The following is a 15,853-nucleotide window of genomic DNA, read 5'->3' on the forward strand; positions in this document are numbered from 1 at the left end:
ATAGCCAGTTAAGTGAAATGTGTTTCAGTTGTTTCAGCAAAAAAGAAAGAGGAGAGGGTGGCGTGAAATTGTGGGCCGAAAAGAGAGATTTAAAGCCATAAGCATAAGTGTGTTGTTGTTGTTGTTTTTATCGTTCGTTTTCATTAAGTAAATAGTGCAACCAGAGGCACCACACACACGAATGGGAGGAAGGTTGAGGCACATTTAATGTGTTTCAAACAGCGTTTAGATTAAACGAAACGATGGGATGTCTGTTAATAGGGTAGTGTATAGAGGCCGGTTCGTCTAGCTAGAGTGAGTGTATAAGGACAGGCAAGGGACGAGGGAAGGACGATGGACAACCAATCACACCAACCAACAGCGTATCAATGTTGAACGAAACGTAAACCACCTAAGGCAGCAAGCAGGAATCGTATCGCACTCAAATCGTCAGTTTAACCCCCAACTTACACACATTATCTCACTCGAAAACGGTTTCAATCTCTTACAGGGTTTCCCACGATGTATTGGTCAGTTCCCATGATTTTTTGGTGCGTTCCCACGATTTTATGGTCGTATCCCATAGATTTTTGGTTCGTTCCCATAATTTTTTGGTATTTTCCGATTCGATATCAATACAATTGGACCAAACAATTCTGGGAAACGACCAAAAAATCGTGGGAACGCACGAATAAAATATGGGAATCCACCAAAAATTGATGGGTACCAACCAATAAATCGTGGGAAACCCTGTATCGCTCGTAAAATCCATTTCTGTGTTTATGAAACGAGATTTGTAGCTACTTCTCATCGAGAGAGGAAGGGTCCTGAAACACGATTACAAGCATATCATTTAGTTTTTTTTTTTGGGAGACTTAAGATATTTTTCTATTTTCTAAGGATCTCCATCCGATTCATAGAACTATTTAGACGAACCACTCATCAAAATCAACCGAAACGAAAGCTATATCATGTAAATGAAACACCAAAAACTTGTAAAAAAAACGTAACACGATGTCTAAAGCATAGTTGTACAGAGAATTCTAGATGAAAAAAAAAACTCAAGCCCGTTTATGCGTTGCTCTCTTCAAAACACGGAATTGCGGAACGGTGGGATAGTTTCAACAACGCCAGGATTAACGGGTAGCGGTGGTGGAGAAATGCTGGCAGTGAATGCGTTTGCAAAGCTCTCCACGGTGCATCGCCGCTTTTGCTGCTTGCACTTTGCTTTGCTGCGTACCTTGAAGAGAGGGAGAGAGAGGAAAAAGAGAAGAAGAAAAAACGCTCTCAAAAAGGAACAAACGGTAGTGGTAAACACGTGGCACGCAAAGAGAAGAGTCCAAAGTTGCAGCAGGGAGAAGGGGGAACAAGCAAAGTGGTAAACAAAATTTATCCATAAACTGCTAACGAACCCGTTGCCGCGTTGGCAAAGTTATTCGGCTTTCTCTCTAAAAAAAAGGTCCTTGTTGGCGGTGGGTTGGGCTTTTTCTTTCTTTCTTTATTTCTCTGCCAACCCTTGCGGAGTTCATCGTTATCAACGTACTTGTGCTGCTGATCATCATGCTGCTGTTGCTGCTTCTGTCGGTGCAATAGGACGCAAAAGCCAGCAAGAGGGTGTGTGTGTAGTTGCACGGCCACACACACACACACACTATTCAATGTTGATGTAAAAAAGACGAATGTTTGTTGAAAAGCTAAAGTTTGAGACAATACTACTTTTACACAGCGCAAACAAAATGTAGAAGCGCACACAGTGTAAAAGAGAAAAGGTTCCACTCCCTCCTCATTGCAATTTGCGGGGATTTTTATTTTTCGATTGCTTCCTTTTTATTCTCGCCGTAACGTTGTTAAATCTATGCGTTGATAAGGAACAAAAAAATGGTATAAAAATCAAAACACGAATGGAACAGAAAAAAAGCAAATGCTGGTTAAAAACAATGCACCATAGGTGAGCCCAGAAAGAGCAACAAAATGGCATTAAAAGATGAATATATATATTTACGAAGATCGAAGTGCAATCTTGTTGCTATCTTTTTCTATAAACGAACAACAAAAAATACACTTACATACACTTTCTTACACGCTTCTTTTTGTCTTCACAAACACACACATACACCTCTTTATGCAATGTAAGAAACAAAACAAAGAGTTAAAAACTCGCCCCTACAACACACAAACACACCCAACAACAAGAACAACAACAACTGTACAATGGGGACACATAAATCATACATAATAATTCTAAAAATAAGTAAATAATAGCGGAAAAAGAAAAAGCAAACGATGGTGCAAAGATAAGAAAGAGCAAACCCAGTGAACGAAAGCGAAGAGAGAAGGGAAAACGTATCATAAGCAGGAAGGAAAAGTGTGCAAGAAAACAATATAAAGAGCTTAACAATATTATAAAAAAATATAGAAAGAATGAAATAGAACAGATAAAACGAGAAAACACAAAACATCAAAAAACGGGAAATGAAACAAAACATGCAGTGCAAAATAGAGAAACCACAAATCACGAAGTAAAAGCGTTAATAGATAAAAAAGAAGCAGAAAACAGGCAGAACAAGTTGAAAGGATAGAGAAATGGGAATATGAGAAGAGGAGAGGTGTGCCTGATGCGAACCTTCTGCTCAGTTGCAATAATTTAAATTGGAATTGAAAAATGTAACCCGCACACCGATAAATTACGGAATTGAGTATATTGTTCCCGAGGTGGGATTGTAAAAGAGAGAACAACGGAAAAAACGCCCGCGAAACATTGTAAAAAATATAGTTAAAAAGATCACAACCACAGCAACAACAACAACAACAACAACAACAACAACAACAACATGATACGAAACAAATCGACTACGTTCGTACACTTAGTTGAGGGATTTTCTACCTTGTTTTTTTTTTCTCGATTAAGACTTAATCTTTAAGCTCGTCTTTATTAGATCTTGGATGTGTTTTAAGTCGCCTCATTCCATATATATTGTACTTAATTTTTACCTCTGTTTTATTAGTCCCTTTAGCCCTTAAGTAGATGAATTTATGTTAGCTTAGAGAGAGAGAGAGAAGGAAAGAGAGAAAGAGACAGCGATCGTGACCAAGGTTATCGAACAGTAGAAGCCAGCACCCAGGGCCCAGGGAGACGCGCACAGTGCGCGGTTGTATTTTTGTTTCTGTGCATCATAGTAGGCATGTAGTAGTGTAGACAGAGCAGAGTGCGCGGTATCGTTCGTTTCAGTTTGTAAAATCGTTTGTTTGTTTAGCAATAGTATGTTTAAGGCGAGCATGTTTCGTGTAAAGAAAAACGATTTACAACTGCTGCAAATGTAATGGTTTAGCTACGATGTGTGGAACATGCTGGACGGAAAGGTGCGAAATACAAGAAAATATAAACTGTTGACATGAGACGATGGCGGGGACTTTGGCTTTGATTTGATTTGCGCAGCGTCGGGAATACGTGGAATGGGTTTACGCAGCACTACTACTACTGCACACTTCCGCCAATGGATTCAATTCGCTTCAGGACAATGGAGTCTAACACGATGGCAATTTACATTTTGTATCTCCGCCTACATTCGCTTGTTATCAGCGATCGATCGATCATTATGCGAGCGAAAAGGACAACGACAACGTCCCACACGCGACAATGGCGGACGCACTAGTAGGACCTCCTCCGTGGATGATCTCCTGGTGTTTGCGCATCGATTTCATCCTCGCCTGCGAGCAATTTGAAAGACAAGGACGGACGACCTCACCGCCGCCGCACACTTGGATAGCGTTCCTATCGAGAGTGCAGCCTCCTGATTAGTATGTTCTCCTGTTACTTCCCGACTCCATTTCTCTGTCGAACGCGTTGGCGAAAAGAGCGAGAAATCTCGATTCCTGTGACCTCCTTTTTCGGCTGTTCGCCTGTTACTTTCTGACTCGGTTTTGGTGTTCTCCCAAGGTGTGTGTAGGAACGAGGTACGATTTCAAAAGCAGCTAAAAGTTCGTTATAGACAGTCTCTTTTCCCTTCAAATTTTGAGTGAATCGAATTTGACCATCGCAAGAAGGTTGTTATTTGGTTCTTGAATTTTACAGCAAATGTTTTTATGCCTCTGTTAATCATATTTTTTTTCAAATTGATGAATTTTTAAGGGCTTGGCATTGTCAAATGGCATGGAGAAATAAGACCAATGGATTTTTTGACAGTATAACGTTATGTGGTTATATATGGCGCAAATTTGTTTTTCACTATGCAAAATTGAGCAGTACACGATGTAAAAGCATGTAATTGGCAATAAAATTATATTTTATTAAAGCACTGTGCTCATGAACTGCTTTCCGATTCCTTGCTAACGTTTCCACTCGTACCCTCAGCACCACCATCCGTGCCCTTCGTCCCCACCGGCTTGTCCGATTTCGCATTCCGTTCGCACGCTCGCTGCAGCTTTTGCCGCTCGTATTCGCTCGGTACCGGAGATTCAATTTCCAGCGTAACCGGCCCATCGTTCACCACGTGCACCTGCATCATCGCCCCGAACCGCCCATCCAGTATGCGCTCCATCGCGTACTCGTTCCGCATCCTCTGCAGCAGCGATTCGTACAGCTGCTGCGCCTCCGGTCCCTGCATGGCTCGGCTGAAATCGGGACGGTTGCCCTTCAACCGATGGTACAGCGTGAACTGGCTGACGCACAGCATCTCCAGCTGCAGATCCACCACCGATTCCGACCATCGTTTGCCGGTGGAAGGGTTCTCAAACAGCCGCAAATTAAGTAACTTTCGTGCCCTGGAAAGAGACAACACGACCCGGGTGAGTTTGGCTTTCTCGCGCAAGGGCTGTGTTCCTCTATCGCATACCCACATCCACTCCACGTCGCTGGCGTTGTCGTCGGAAGAGATGCCGACCAGCACGCACAAGCCACGACCGATCGAGCTCACCAGTTCATCGCCCACTGCAACGAAGGGGGGTGCGTGTCAGTATCACAGGTTGAAGAAAATGCAGCAAACAATACCTACCCGTTACCTTCGCACACGTTACACGCTGTATTATGGCTTTCATTGCGATTTAATTTGTTTTATTCACAAAAAACTGCGGAAATTGTGGCCAGCGTGCGAGCTCCAGGCGATGCCGGCTGATTTGCAAAACAACACAGGGTTTCCAAATGTGTTTTGATGGTTTCCCTTTTTTTTTTGGTTTCTTCTAACAGATTTTTGGTTCGTTCCCACGATTTATAGGACGTTATCCATTTGTTTTTGTTTATAAGTATTGCTGCCCAATGAAACGATACCAATAATTGAAGGAACGATCGAAAAATAAATGGAAAACCGTGAATAAATCATGAAACGGACACAACAAATGACTAGAACCAACCAATAAATCATAAAAAACCCTGTAACGCCATCTGTCAAACTGTAACGCACCGGTGAAAATACTATACCAATGCGCGGAATCGTTTCAGACGCTTTGTTTCAATTTCAGTGAAATATTTCACCATTTTGAATTCGCTTTCATTTCGGACGTTACAAACTCACAAATAAAGCAACGCACCGGCGTTTGTTTTTATTAAATTAAAATGTATTATTACAAAAGAGAAAAAATCATTCCGTTATGTTTTAGGAGATACATGTTCTTTTATATGGTGTGTATTCAATGTGTGTGTATGAGTTTTTTCTTATGTGGTTGGTTGGGCTGGTACGCACCGAACGCGGTGCGCGGAGTTTGCGTTCGTTCGCGAACGCAGGTGCAACGCACGCCCGCTACACGCTGCACCACTGTTTTCAAATGCGCACTACCACGTTGGAAGTTCGCTCAATCAATCGCTGTGCGTGCGTACAACACCCAAATACATTATAAGAAAGGGAAAGAAAATTGCATGGAGAAAGATGGAAAGACACAACAGTTATTACACAAAAAAAACACAAGATTGCTTGCTCGCTTCTATTCGCTTTCTGATATTCGCTCCCTGGCGCATTGCTCGCTCCCTCCCCCACCACAAACAAGCTGAGTTCCCTTTCTTTTACAGTGTAGCTGATAATTTTATAAAAATTATAATAGCAAGCAGGAAATACACAATCATATAGATGACACCTAGACGTGGGGGGGGAGAGGAAGCTCAGCCAGCCACCGCTCGTTTCGGTTCTCGTCTCTCTCTCTCTCTCTCTCTCGCGACAGAGATGTTGTTCCATTTAGGGAGAGGAGTTGGAAGTAAAATGCATTTCCAGAAACGTGGGCAAAATTTGCATCAATCAAAACGGAAAAAAACAAGCGCACTCGCACCACACACACACACACACACACGCAACGATTATTCTTATCAAAAGAGCTTTTCGGGAACAGCGGGAAGGGGGGAATGGGGTCCAGACAGGATTTGTTCGAAAAGAAACGTGTGTTTCATCCGTATGATGTAAAAGGTAAGGCCAATGGGAATTTTCTTGTTTTTTTTTTAGAGAGAAACTTCAAGATAAATCTACAATTTGGAACCGAAAACATTTGCATTCGCTAGCACGATGAGAGTACTTTTTATACACACACAACTAACAATGTATTACTTCTTCTTTGATGCTCCCTTTGATCGCCCTTTCTGCCTCTCTCTCTCTCTCGTTCTCTCTTATTGCAATATTTCCTTTAATATTGAATTTGATTTGTTCATATACGTTTGATACTATCCTCCTAATTACACAATGTGTGTGTGGCGTTGTTTCACAGTAACTATATAAACTCACATTGCGTTGTTTTGATAAATATGGTTCTTGTCGTGTTGCAGCGCGCGCTCATATGTGTGTGTGTGAGTGTTACATTAATAATTTCTTCTGCTCCACTCTTCAGCTCTAACCCTTCCGCTTTCCGTCACGAACCGAATCTATTTTAGACCTTTCCTTGCTGTTGTTGTTCAACTTTTCCTCCACCCATCGACGTCTCCCTTTCTGCATCTGCAACTCTTTCGTGATTATTATAGATTCATTAATACAAACAATTGATTTCTGCATGAATATAGTGCGATATTAGTGTTTCCTCTTCCTTTTCAATCTGGAAATCTCGGTTTATGTATGTCGGGTTTCGTCTGCAGATTCGAGAACAACAAAACCGCCCCCTTTCTACATTCGTTTCTCGTTCGCATTTTCGTTAATGCTTCTTCTGTTCAATAGCTTCCAAATTCGAAGATTCTGATGCCTGAATCTTTGTGTTTCAATTGCTCGATAGTATAAATTGCTGCTGCGCATTCGTCCCAAATCGAAACACGGGCTGTGGGGGAGTGTATGGTTGAGGCCAGGATTCACCTACAAAATATATGCTTTTATACCATACATCATAACGTTTTATACTTTTTTTGTCCTTCTTTTATTTCCTCTTAGACCGACACAAAGGTGTGTTCGATATTGCCGCTAATATGCTCTCGTCTCTTCTGCTCTCTTCGTATATTGTAGGGAGGGGCAGGCTTTCGTACTATTATGATCACAATCGCTACCCTCTTGGATGGTTGTTGGTGTGAAAATTTGAGTAACTTGTCGTTCGTGCTCATCGCTTGCACAAGGACGAATATCTTTGATGGAGTTGGTGATTTCTGCTTCTCAAAAGGCAAGCGAGCGACGAACCCCCGTGGTGGTGCTTTCTGTTCTGTGATTCCTGCGCTACCAAACGGTTGACGCCCTGGGGAAAGCTGTCCGGTTCGTTCGTCGTCGCAAGCCGCAAAAAAGGGGGGGGACAGAGTTCGTGGCCCTCTGCTTACCACAGACCGGACGAGAATCCGCCGGGCGGAATGCGGTTCTTATTGATAACATGGCCACCTCCGTTCAGCGACGGTACCGTAGTGTTGATTTCAGCTGCACCGTTCGATTTGCTGTATCCTTCGCCAGTTACCGGATTGCCGTCTGTGGTGATAGGAAATGGAGAAAAAAACAGAGCGTTAGTAATGTGTGTGTGTCCAATTTGCTTCGTGCTTTCTGGGACGGTGGTTCCTGGAAGTGGGGAATTGAGAGATGGTATGCCATATTCTTATCACACTTTTAAACATTTACTGAATAGCAAAAGCTCCTTAACCAATCTTTTTTTGTTGTCTTTTTTTAATATTATTCTTTTTATGTAAACATTTGTTAGCAAATGTAATTGTATGAGAGTTTTACTCATAGTGCAATGGCAATTTAAGGATAGAAAGTGCAGCACACACACACACCCACGCGCACAAAACACGCAAAAAAGCGCCCCATGGTGAGGATTAGTGTGATTATGGCAGAGGGAGGTTTAGCAGCTTAACATGGGATGGAAAGTAGAACGGACGTTGGAGCGTGAGGCACGGGAACTGGGATGTAGGTTGGGAATTGGCTCTCCTCTCTCTCTCTCTCTTCATCGGGGAAGGATGCGCGCTGGTGGCACGAATTTACCTCCTGCTCCACGCCTCGAGCTGAGCTTCCGTGGCTTGTCGGCGTAATCTTCGACTCCGTTGCCGGTAACTGGGTTCCGTTGCGCAAACCGTGGCGAGCGTGGTGACCTTGGCGATGCTGCACACAGAGTGGGTGGCGTGATGAGAGGGGAAAAGCGTTCAAGAGTGTGTGTTTGAAGAGGGTGAAGAAAATGAAAGTGGGTTAGTTGTAAGCACAGAGAGCAGCGGCAAAGAGGAAGGAAGCGCTGTCGAAGCTAGACGATCCGAACAATCCGGACACAAAGCTGCCCAGGAGACCGGCGATCGTATGATCGTGTATGTAATCGTCAATCAAGTCACATCCATAGAGGGGAACAAGGAACAGAACAACAAAAGGGTAACAGAACAAAAGGAAATAACATATTTTGGTCCAATCGAAGGATTTCATGCTACAAAATGCAGAGCACAAAGTACTACTACTAACAAACAAACAAACAAACAAAAACATTGTACGTGTGTGTGAGGGGGTGTCGCTTCCCTGCGCCAGGAAGGCTCGCGCTCGCCCGCCACTCATCAATATTCGTGCTACCTTTGCCGTCGCTGCTGTTCGGTCCGTGTCCGGCGGCAACGATCGCATCGTCGCTGTGCTCGGTCACGCTGATGATGATGTCATCACTGATGCAGAGATTAATGTTGGATGCATAGGTCGGATTCAGCGCTTCGCCGCTCGCATAGAACTGCATCTGGCGTCGGGGCGACAGGGGCGGCACCAGGCCCGCCGAATCGAACGGCGCCCAAATGCCGCCCGGACCCGCCGCCATCGACTGGCCGTGCGCGTTGCTCTGCTGATGGTGCGCCAAGTGCTGCGATCGGGACGACGAGTAGGCCGAATCCGGTGATGCATCCTCTTCATTACCTGCTCTCGCAGTCCGTCCCGTCGGGTGTTTGTTTGGGTGGTCGTGGTCGATTAGTGTGTCATTGCAATGATTTTGCAGGCAGAAGCGCAGATTTAGTAGCGAGCAGGGCGGGTTGGGTTGAGGGGCAGATTAACAACACGCACACGAGCATCGTAGAGATGTCCCGGACCAGATCATCCGGGTCGGTCAGGTCAGGGGGGGCAAGGATGCATACATTACAGGATAGAAAGACACATGCGCGTACACACACATAGACACAAACACACAGAATCCAGATAGCAGAAGGAGAGAGTTAAAATAGAAACAGAATCGAGTTCCATCAGACGATGCGAGCGATAACGTAAATACACACACACAGAACTACTTCACGTGCAGCGCAGATGTGAATTGCAGCGATAAAATAACATTGAATGCCGATCGGGTGCAGCGACTTTACAATTACTACACTACCATTTTACTCTGATCTCTTATTGGCTCATGAATTGGTGCTACTGCTGCAATCTTACAACGTGTCACACGCTTTACAGGATGGGTGAGCAAATGGCGCGCGAAATTAATGTACAATGAGTTGCGAATTGTTGTGACGGGAAGACACGTCACATAAACGCCCCCTCCGTCGTCCTCTGCAGGTACTAATACAATTTCAATGTTACACAAAGTCATCGTGTAACACAACATGGTGGGTGAAAAAAGCTGAACTTCATTACGATTCTTCGCCATTATCTAGATCAAGAACTAATTGCCGCCTTTCCATCCAGTATGAAGCCATCATCGGCGGAGCGGGAGGATGTCTCGCTGTATGCTTCAACTATTCCTACCGTTCCTAGGAAGTTACGAATCGAATGAAGGTGAACCATGATTATGGATGTCTTAAGATTGGCTCTTTTGGCGGCGTTTGCCGGTAGATTGCCCACAAAGGGTGCACCTGAGCGGAAAATGAAGCTAATTTTGTTTATGTTTTACTCGTCACGCCCGCCACCAACTCCTCCGTAACTCCGTGTACTTGAACTCATCTGATCGGTCAGTTAGTTTTCTTTTTTTCCCTCAAAACGCGAAGAGACATTCATGCAGAGAGATGAAGCAAAGGTAAATATCTACAAGAATATTGTTGAAAAAATCAGCAGAATAAGAAAAAAATGAAGCATGTTTTACTCTCTAATTAAGCAAAACAACTGAAAACGCTTTTGACATGTTTATGGGATGTAATTTTGAGAAGGAAAACAAAAACTAATGATAATGATGTGACTCGTGGGGTGGGGGTGGGAGTGGGCTTTCGATAGAACAGAACATGATGTGACATTTTTGTGTTCAACCGTCTAAAAAAGCATCTAAACACATGAGGAAGCAAATCGCTGTAAATGGGGTATAGGGGTAGTGGAGAGGAGCTAACGTAATTACCACTCCTCCTCCTCCTCCTACTCCTTCTCCCCCTTCTATTCGTCCCCCAAAGAACTTACTTAATCTCCTCAGGAAAACTGCGTAAAAGAACAGATTGGAAAGACAGATCGGTTAGCTACGCCGGCGGTAAAACACAAAAGGCAATGTGTGGGGCATTTACAGAGACAATACAGGCAGGCCAACAAAACAATAAACAAAACCCCATAGAAAACCCGCGCCGAAACAAAAGCAACTTGAGGAACGTACGGCGCCATTTGAGTTAAAACTGTCGTCAAGGTTTGTTTAAGGCCCTCGTCCTCATCCAGGCGTCTACTAACACCCTCTCGGGGACGGAGTGCTATGATCCGCACAAATGTACGTAATCGAAAAGGTGACGATCGGATCGAATATACCCTGTGTGTGCGCGCGCGAGCACAGAAGTCACCAATCTGTCACCGATCCGGAACCGTTGCACATGATCGAACACCTCTTTGCATGCAATTGTCAACAGCATCATGGCCACGGACGGAACCAGATCCGGATTCGATACGCACACACACACACAGGCACACAAACACACACCCCTCCCAAAGGAAGTCGCCACACACAGCGCTGGCGGCAACCTTCCAATCGAGCGTGAAGTTCATGTTCAGTCTCGCGTCATGCGGCTTGCGGGAAAATTCTGTTTTTTTTTTGTATTTTTTAAATGTGCAAAATCTCGTCACACAATTCGTGCCACACACACACAAGAAAACAAGTGCACAAACACACACACACAAGCAAAGGGGGAGGATAAAACGCACACGCAAACACAAGGGGTCCTTTGGTCGGTCGACGATGTCGGAGGGGGGGGAAACAACAACACACACCCGGCACCGGGCGGAATACTTACTGTGGCTGGATCCATTGTCCGAGGAAGCCGACGAGATGTGTCCGTTGCCATTGGTGTGTCCGTTGCCGTTGGTGTGGTGGCCGTTCGCCGTGCCGTTGCCGTTCTGGTGGGCCACTCCGTTCGCTTTGCCGTTCTGGTGCGGCTTGGCACCGTCGGTGCTGTCGCCCGGGTTGCCGATCGGCAGGTTGCTCTTCATGTGGTTCTTGGCCGGCGTGAACGGACGGTTGACTTCGCCGAACAGACGGTTGTGCGAATCTTGCCCCTGCCCGTTACGGCGTGGAGTTTCCGAACCTGCGCCAATGAGAGAAGGGAGAGGGAGGGAAGGTAAAAGAGTAATTATTAGTGCGCGTTCTTATCTAGCAACGGGATCTGGAGAGCTCCAGAGAAGGGGTGGTTCTGGGGGTCTTCATGCGTCAAACGTTGATGAAGATGTTTGGCGAGCGTGACAGCGTGCGACTATGGCCGTGCAAAGAAGATGTGTGGAGGCACTCAAGCATAGCTCCCGTCTACATAGTTGTACTCGCTTGTACTTGGCGCGAGAGGATGTCTCAACACATCACCGACGATGCACCATACTCCACTGGCTGGACGCGCGCCGCTCTTGGTTAGGAATTTAGGAATGGATTTAAAAACTACAATACAAAAACAAACGAACTATCATTCTGCAGCACGGATTGTTTCCGCCAACTGGCAACAACTGCGGTGCGCTCTACCACTACCACTTAACGGGAACAAGAACAAGGACATTCTGGAAGGGGTACACTTCATCCAACCAATAGCCACAACCCCACTTGCCTCTGCGAACGGAATTACGGAATCAAATTACAGCATACACAGCACATTGCGGGGATGTCGCATTGGAAGAAACTACAAACGCCGGCGGGGTGTCGTCGTCTTCGGGGTACACGAAGGTGTCTCCTCCACTCACCGACACCAACCGGGAAGGCCAAAGATAATGAGATAATGCTCTTGGTAATGTGATTACAAGCGCCAACTAAACTGACACCTTGCGCGTTACAGCCAAGGCATGGAGTGGAGCATTGAGCGCGTGCACTGAGGCGCCGGGGAAAATTGGTCTTCAGTTTACAATAAAGAAAAGAAAAAAAGTTGAGTACAACATAACTTTCCATTGTCGTTTCCCCGGGAAACAGACAATTGTCGCCCTTTCTTTATTGGCGTTCAACTCCACCTCCGCCAAAGGCAGCGCGCGCGCAAACGCAAGAAGAAAATGATCGTGCTGCAAACAAACTGGGAATGAGTGAGATGCGAATGCAATCCGAGCAAAGGGTGATCTTGGGGCTAGCAATTTGGATGGTCGAAAATAGGAAATAAACACAATACGACACTTGATTACGTGTGGCGTGGCGTGGCAGTGGATTGTTACAGTCTTTTAGTCGCTGCTTTTTGTCACGAAAACAATCGCTACGAACACGACCGACAGTGATGATGATCATGAGAAAATGAGGGCAGACACTTCGCTCTCTACTGCAGGGCAAGGTGGATTGGGTTGGAAGTAATCGATGGGTATGAAAAAAAGGGCTCAATACAGCTGTGTGCATCGAGCAGTCGTAACGTAAACGAGGAATGATGAACGATAATTTGATGATTACACTTCAACACAAGCTAGGGGGGGGGGGACGATTGTGCGTGGATGTGTACCGGTCGAAGGAAAGCTAAAAGACGGTAACACTGACTATGGAGCAGGGCTGGTAAGGCAATTCTAGCATCGAATGAGGACAAGAAACAACAACAATCAATACATGATTAAACATTAACATACGAGAAAAAGGAAGTTTAAATGGAATTTAAAAGCTAGCGGGAATGCTTACTCATACGGGCATAAATTTAGCAAGAAAAGGAGTAAAACGATGAACAAGAGAACGAACATGTATAAACTGGACACTAAAAGGGCAAAAGGGAATGTTTATTTAATTTTGATGAAAAAGTACCAAGAAAATAGTATCGGTGAGCTCCTTGCCGAAAGACTGCACAGTGAAAATATATCCAGAAGAAAGGTTAGATTAGATAACGGCAACAGCACAAGAGGAACAGATTAGAACAATGTGAAAATATATGGTAATGGCTGCTATCTTTTTAGCTTCTCTGTAAACATTACTTCTTTTGCTTTTTAAAACAAGACAAGATCGTGTGGTCCGTCCTGGGTAGAGCAAATAAAACTTTATGGCTTCGGTGCAGTTTTCTGCTGTTTTTTAATGCTTTTGCTCGGGTACCTTTTTGCTCAAACAAACACAGCTGGTCGAGAACAACCACGGAAAGCCCAGAATCATTCCGCGTCGTCCGTTTTGTACCTCCGTCGGGTGCATCATACAAACACACACATATGAGCGTAAGGCAAATAAACAAACAAAAAATATGCACCTCCTGCAGAGAGACGCGTTTAAACAATCACACAAACACACACGCTTCCGGAAGATGCATTCCTCCTGTGTTTATATCGCGCTTAGGGGACATTTTTTGTGTGTTTTCCACAGTGGAACGTTGCTCCATAACGAACATTTTCGGTTTGAAGCGCACACACACACACACACACACACACACACACACACACACACACACACACACACACACACACACACACACACACACACACACTTTCGGCCTCTTGAAACATGTTCACACAGGCCGCAACATGACCCTCTTCATACCGTGCGAACAGCACACACACACACACTCACACACCGAGCGGTGCGCAAACACATCTAAAAACCGAAGCAGCCATTTGATCCGTTTTCATAGCGATTTGAACATTTTGCTGCGACAGTCCGATCGGTTTCCTGTGGGATCCGGCAGCAAAGTGTGGGAAAGAAGGACTTACCATTCTTGTGGGCGTCCGATGGAGCCGCAAAGATGTTCGACTGCATGCGGTTCTTGCTCATGGTGCGTGGCGTGTTGGGTCCAAGCTGGTCGGCGCCGAAAAGATCGCTGCTGCCACCGCCCGGTGGTTTCAGAACTCTGCAAAACATAGAACAAAAAAATCGCCCGTTATAATCGTTTGATTCTCAGCCCTGCGCCGAGCACATCCTATCCGGCAAACACACATACAAAATAAGCGAATCACAGCAAATCGATGAAAACTGGCCGTTAATGCTTTGGGCGTCGTGTCGTGATGACTCAAAAGTGTTGGAGTAGATCTTTATCGCAATATTTCACAAGTCACAAGTGCCACAGTGTATTCCTTCCAATATTTCCTACTTCAAAAACAACCTTCTTGCTGTAGAGTGAATGCTGTAAAACTGTCTCGAAAAACGCTGCTCAGTTGACTGACCAGGCTGACTAGATTCTCCGTTATGCGCTGCGAGGCAACGGTAAGGATACGTGTATGGCTTGCTATGCTCGCACGGACCTCTACCAAACACACTGCCAAATGGGTATGTGCATGTGGTTGTGGTTCTCCATTTGCATGTGCGCTCTCTTTCACTCTTTCTCGTTTCCTGCTGGGGGCAGAAAAGAGAGGACTCAATCGAAATCCCTATACCAACACAACCAACATACGAACGACGCTATGCTATATGTTTATGCTGTACGAAAGGGGTCCCTCTCTAACACACCAGCCGCCGGCCCAGGTACACGCAGCCGAAGGTCTGGAATGAAGAAGCAGTAGGGGTTGCTAATTGGTGATGGCAGACCAACGGCAATAGGAAGCGTCTCGGAAGCGGGAAGGGTGCCCCGACAGGGTGAGGACTTATGGACGCGCTCGTTGGATTTTATGCGCAAGCACCTCGAAACCCCGGGTAAAAACGAGTAAGAGAGATAGAAAGAGAGGGTCCTAAAAAGGGGTGGACGAGTGGACACCAGGTGGGAAAGGTGGCGGCAGGCAAGGCGGCAGCCGAAAACATGATTGCCATGCGAACGCGCGGGGTAACAGAACAGAATCTCGCAAAAGCCAAACACACACAGCAGAGCGAGCCAGAACTCGACTGCGGGTAATGAAATGATGCCTTTCTGGGTCAAGTATTTGCTTTAGGGATCTGAAGCACTTCTTCCACATCGTTTACCTCGCAAGAACCTGCACACACGTGTTGCGAACGGTGGTGCTGCCGACAAAATAAAAGTATGTCCTCCGAAAGGGGTTTGGGGCGTAGCAACATTGTACGGTCACCGGGTCGCGGGTGGGTGGCGTGCGGGGAAGGAAATCAAGGCTCCGAAATCAGATGTTGGCCGGGGTCAACCCGTCGTCAGTTGGTTGAACAATTATGCCACCCGCTGGAGGTGCGCTCTGTCCACCGATTTCGGTCACACCGACACACAGCCCGGACACAGCGGGCACCTTCAGTCGTAATAAAATTAGAATACTGAGTCACGCACATTATTGCCCAATTTTGTTGTTTTTTTTTT

General features: G+C 45.5%; 2 protein-coding genes across 10 annotated transcripts in view; both read right to left on the reverse strand.

Moving 5' to 3' along the window:
• Positions 1–4,241: 4,241 nt before the first annotated feature.
• LOC120904985 (D-aminoacyl-tRNA deacylase) lies at positions 4,242–5,315 on the reverse strand. Of its 2 annotated transcripts, none has more exons than XM_040315586.1 (3): positions 4,971–5,306; positions 4,816–4,906; positions 4,242–4,740 (listed from the first exon to the last, which is right to left on the reverse strand). In XM_040315586.1, the coding sequence occupies exons 1-3, from the start codon at positions 5,011–5,013 to the stop codon at positions 4,281–4,283; spliced, it is 594 nt and encodes a 197-aa protein (XP_040171520.1). In that variant the 5' UTR covers positions 5,014–5,306; the 3' UTR covers positions 4,242–4,280. The 2 variants fall into 2 exon arrangements, with proteins under 2 accessions (XP_040171520.1, XP_040171530.1); XM_040315596.1 differs by having other exon boundaries at positions 4,605–4,740; positions 4,812–4,906; positions 4,971–5,315.
• Positions 5,316–5,507: 192 nt separating this feature from the next.
• The window catches only part of LOC120904952 (microtubule-associated protein Jupiter), a 115,392-nt gene continuing 105,046 nt past the window's right edge, over positions 5,508–15,853 (reverse strand). For 5 of the 8 annotated variants that reach the window (XM_040315521.1, XM_040315541.1, XM_040315492.1 and 2 more), the window contains 7 exons: positions 14,334–14,470; positions 13,447–13,482; positions 11,498–11,788; positions 10,686–10,703; positions 8,901–9,227; positions 8,334–8,450; positions 5,508–7,823 (listed from right to left, as the gene is read on the reverse strand). In XM_040315521.1, coding sequence (XP_040171455.1) covers positions 7,678–7,823; positions 8,334–8,450; positions 8,901–9,227; positions 10,686–10,703; positions 11,498–11,788; positions 13,447–13,482; positions 14,334–14,470 — 1,072 coding nt within the window. In that variant the 3' untranslated portion in view covers positions 5,508–7,677. Of the gene's footprint in view, positions 7,824–8,333; positions 8,451–8,900; positions 9,228–10,685; positions 10,704–11,497; positions 11,789–13,446; positions 13,483–14,333; positions 14,471–14,560; positions 14,788–15,853 lie in introns of those variants that run through there. The other 3 variants (XM_040315550.1, XM_040315532.1, XM_040315559.1) reach the window with 3 other exon arrangements.

The sequence above is a fragment of the Anopheles arabiensis genome, chromosome 2, assembly GCF_016920715.1.
Source record: "Anopheles arabiensis isolate DONGOLA chromosome 2, AaraD3, whole genome shotgun sequence".
Taxonomy (NCBI): domain Eukaryota; kingdom Metazoa; phylum Arthropoda; class Insecta; order Diptera; family Culicidae; genus Anopheles; species Anopheles arabiensis.

What these genes read in the sequence shown, in the direction of transcription:
- LOC120904985 (XM_040315586.1), bottom strand. Translation starts at nt 5,013, where the DNA reads ATGAAAGCCATAATACAGCGTGTAACGTGTGCGAAGGTAACGG. An exon ending in AACGTGTGCGAAGGTAACGG is followed by an intron (nt 4,907 to 4,970) that starts GTAGGTATTGTT and finishes CCTTCGTTGCAG; the next exon opens with TGGGCGATGAACTGGTGAGC. An exon ending in GCCAGCGACGTGGAGTGGAT is followed by an intron (nt 4,741 to 4,815) that starts GTGGGTATGCGA and finishes GTCTCTTTCCAG; the next exon opens with GGCACGAAAGTTACTTAATT.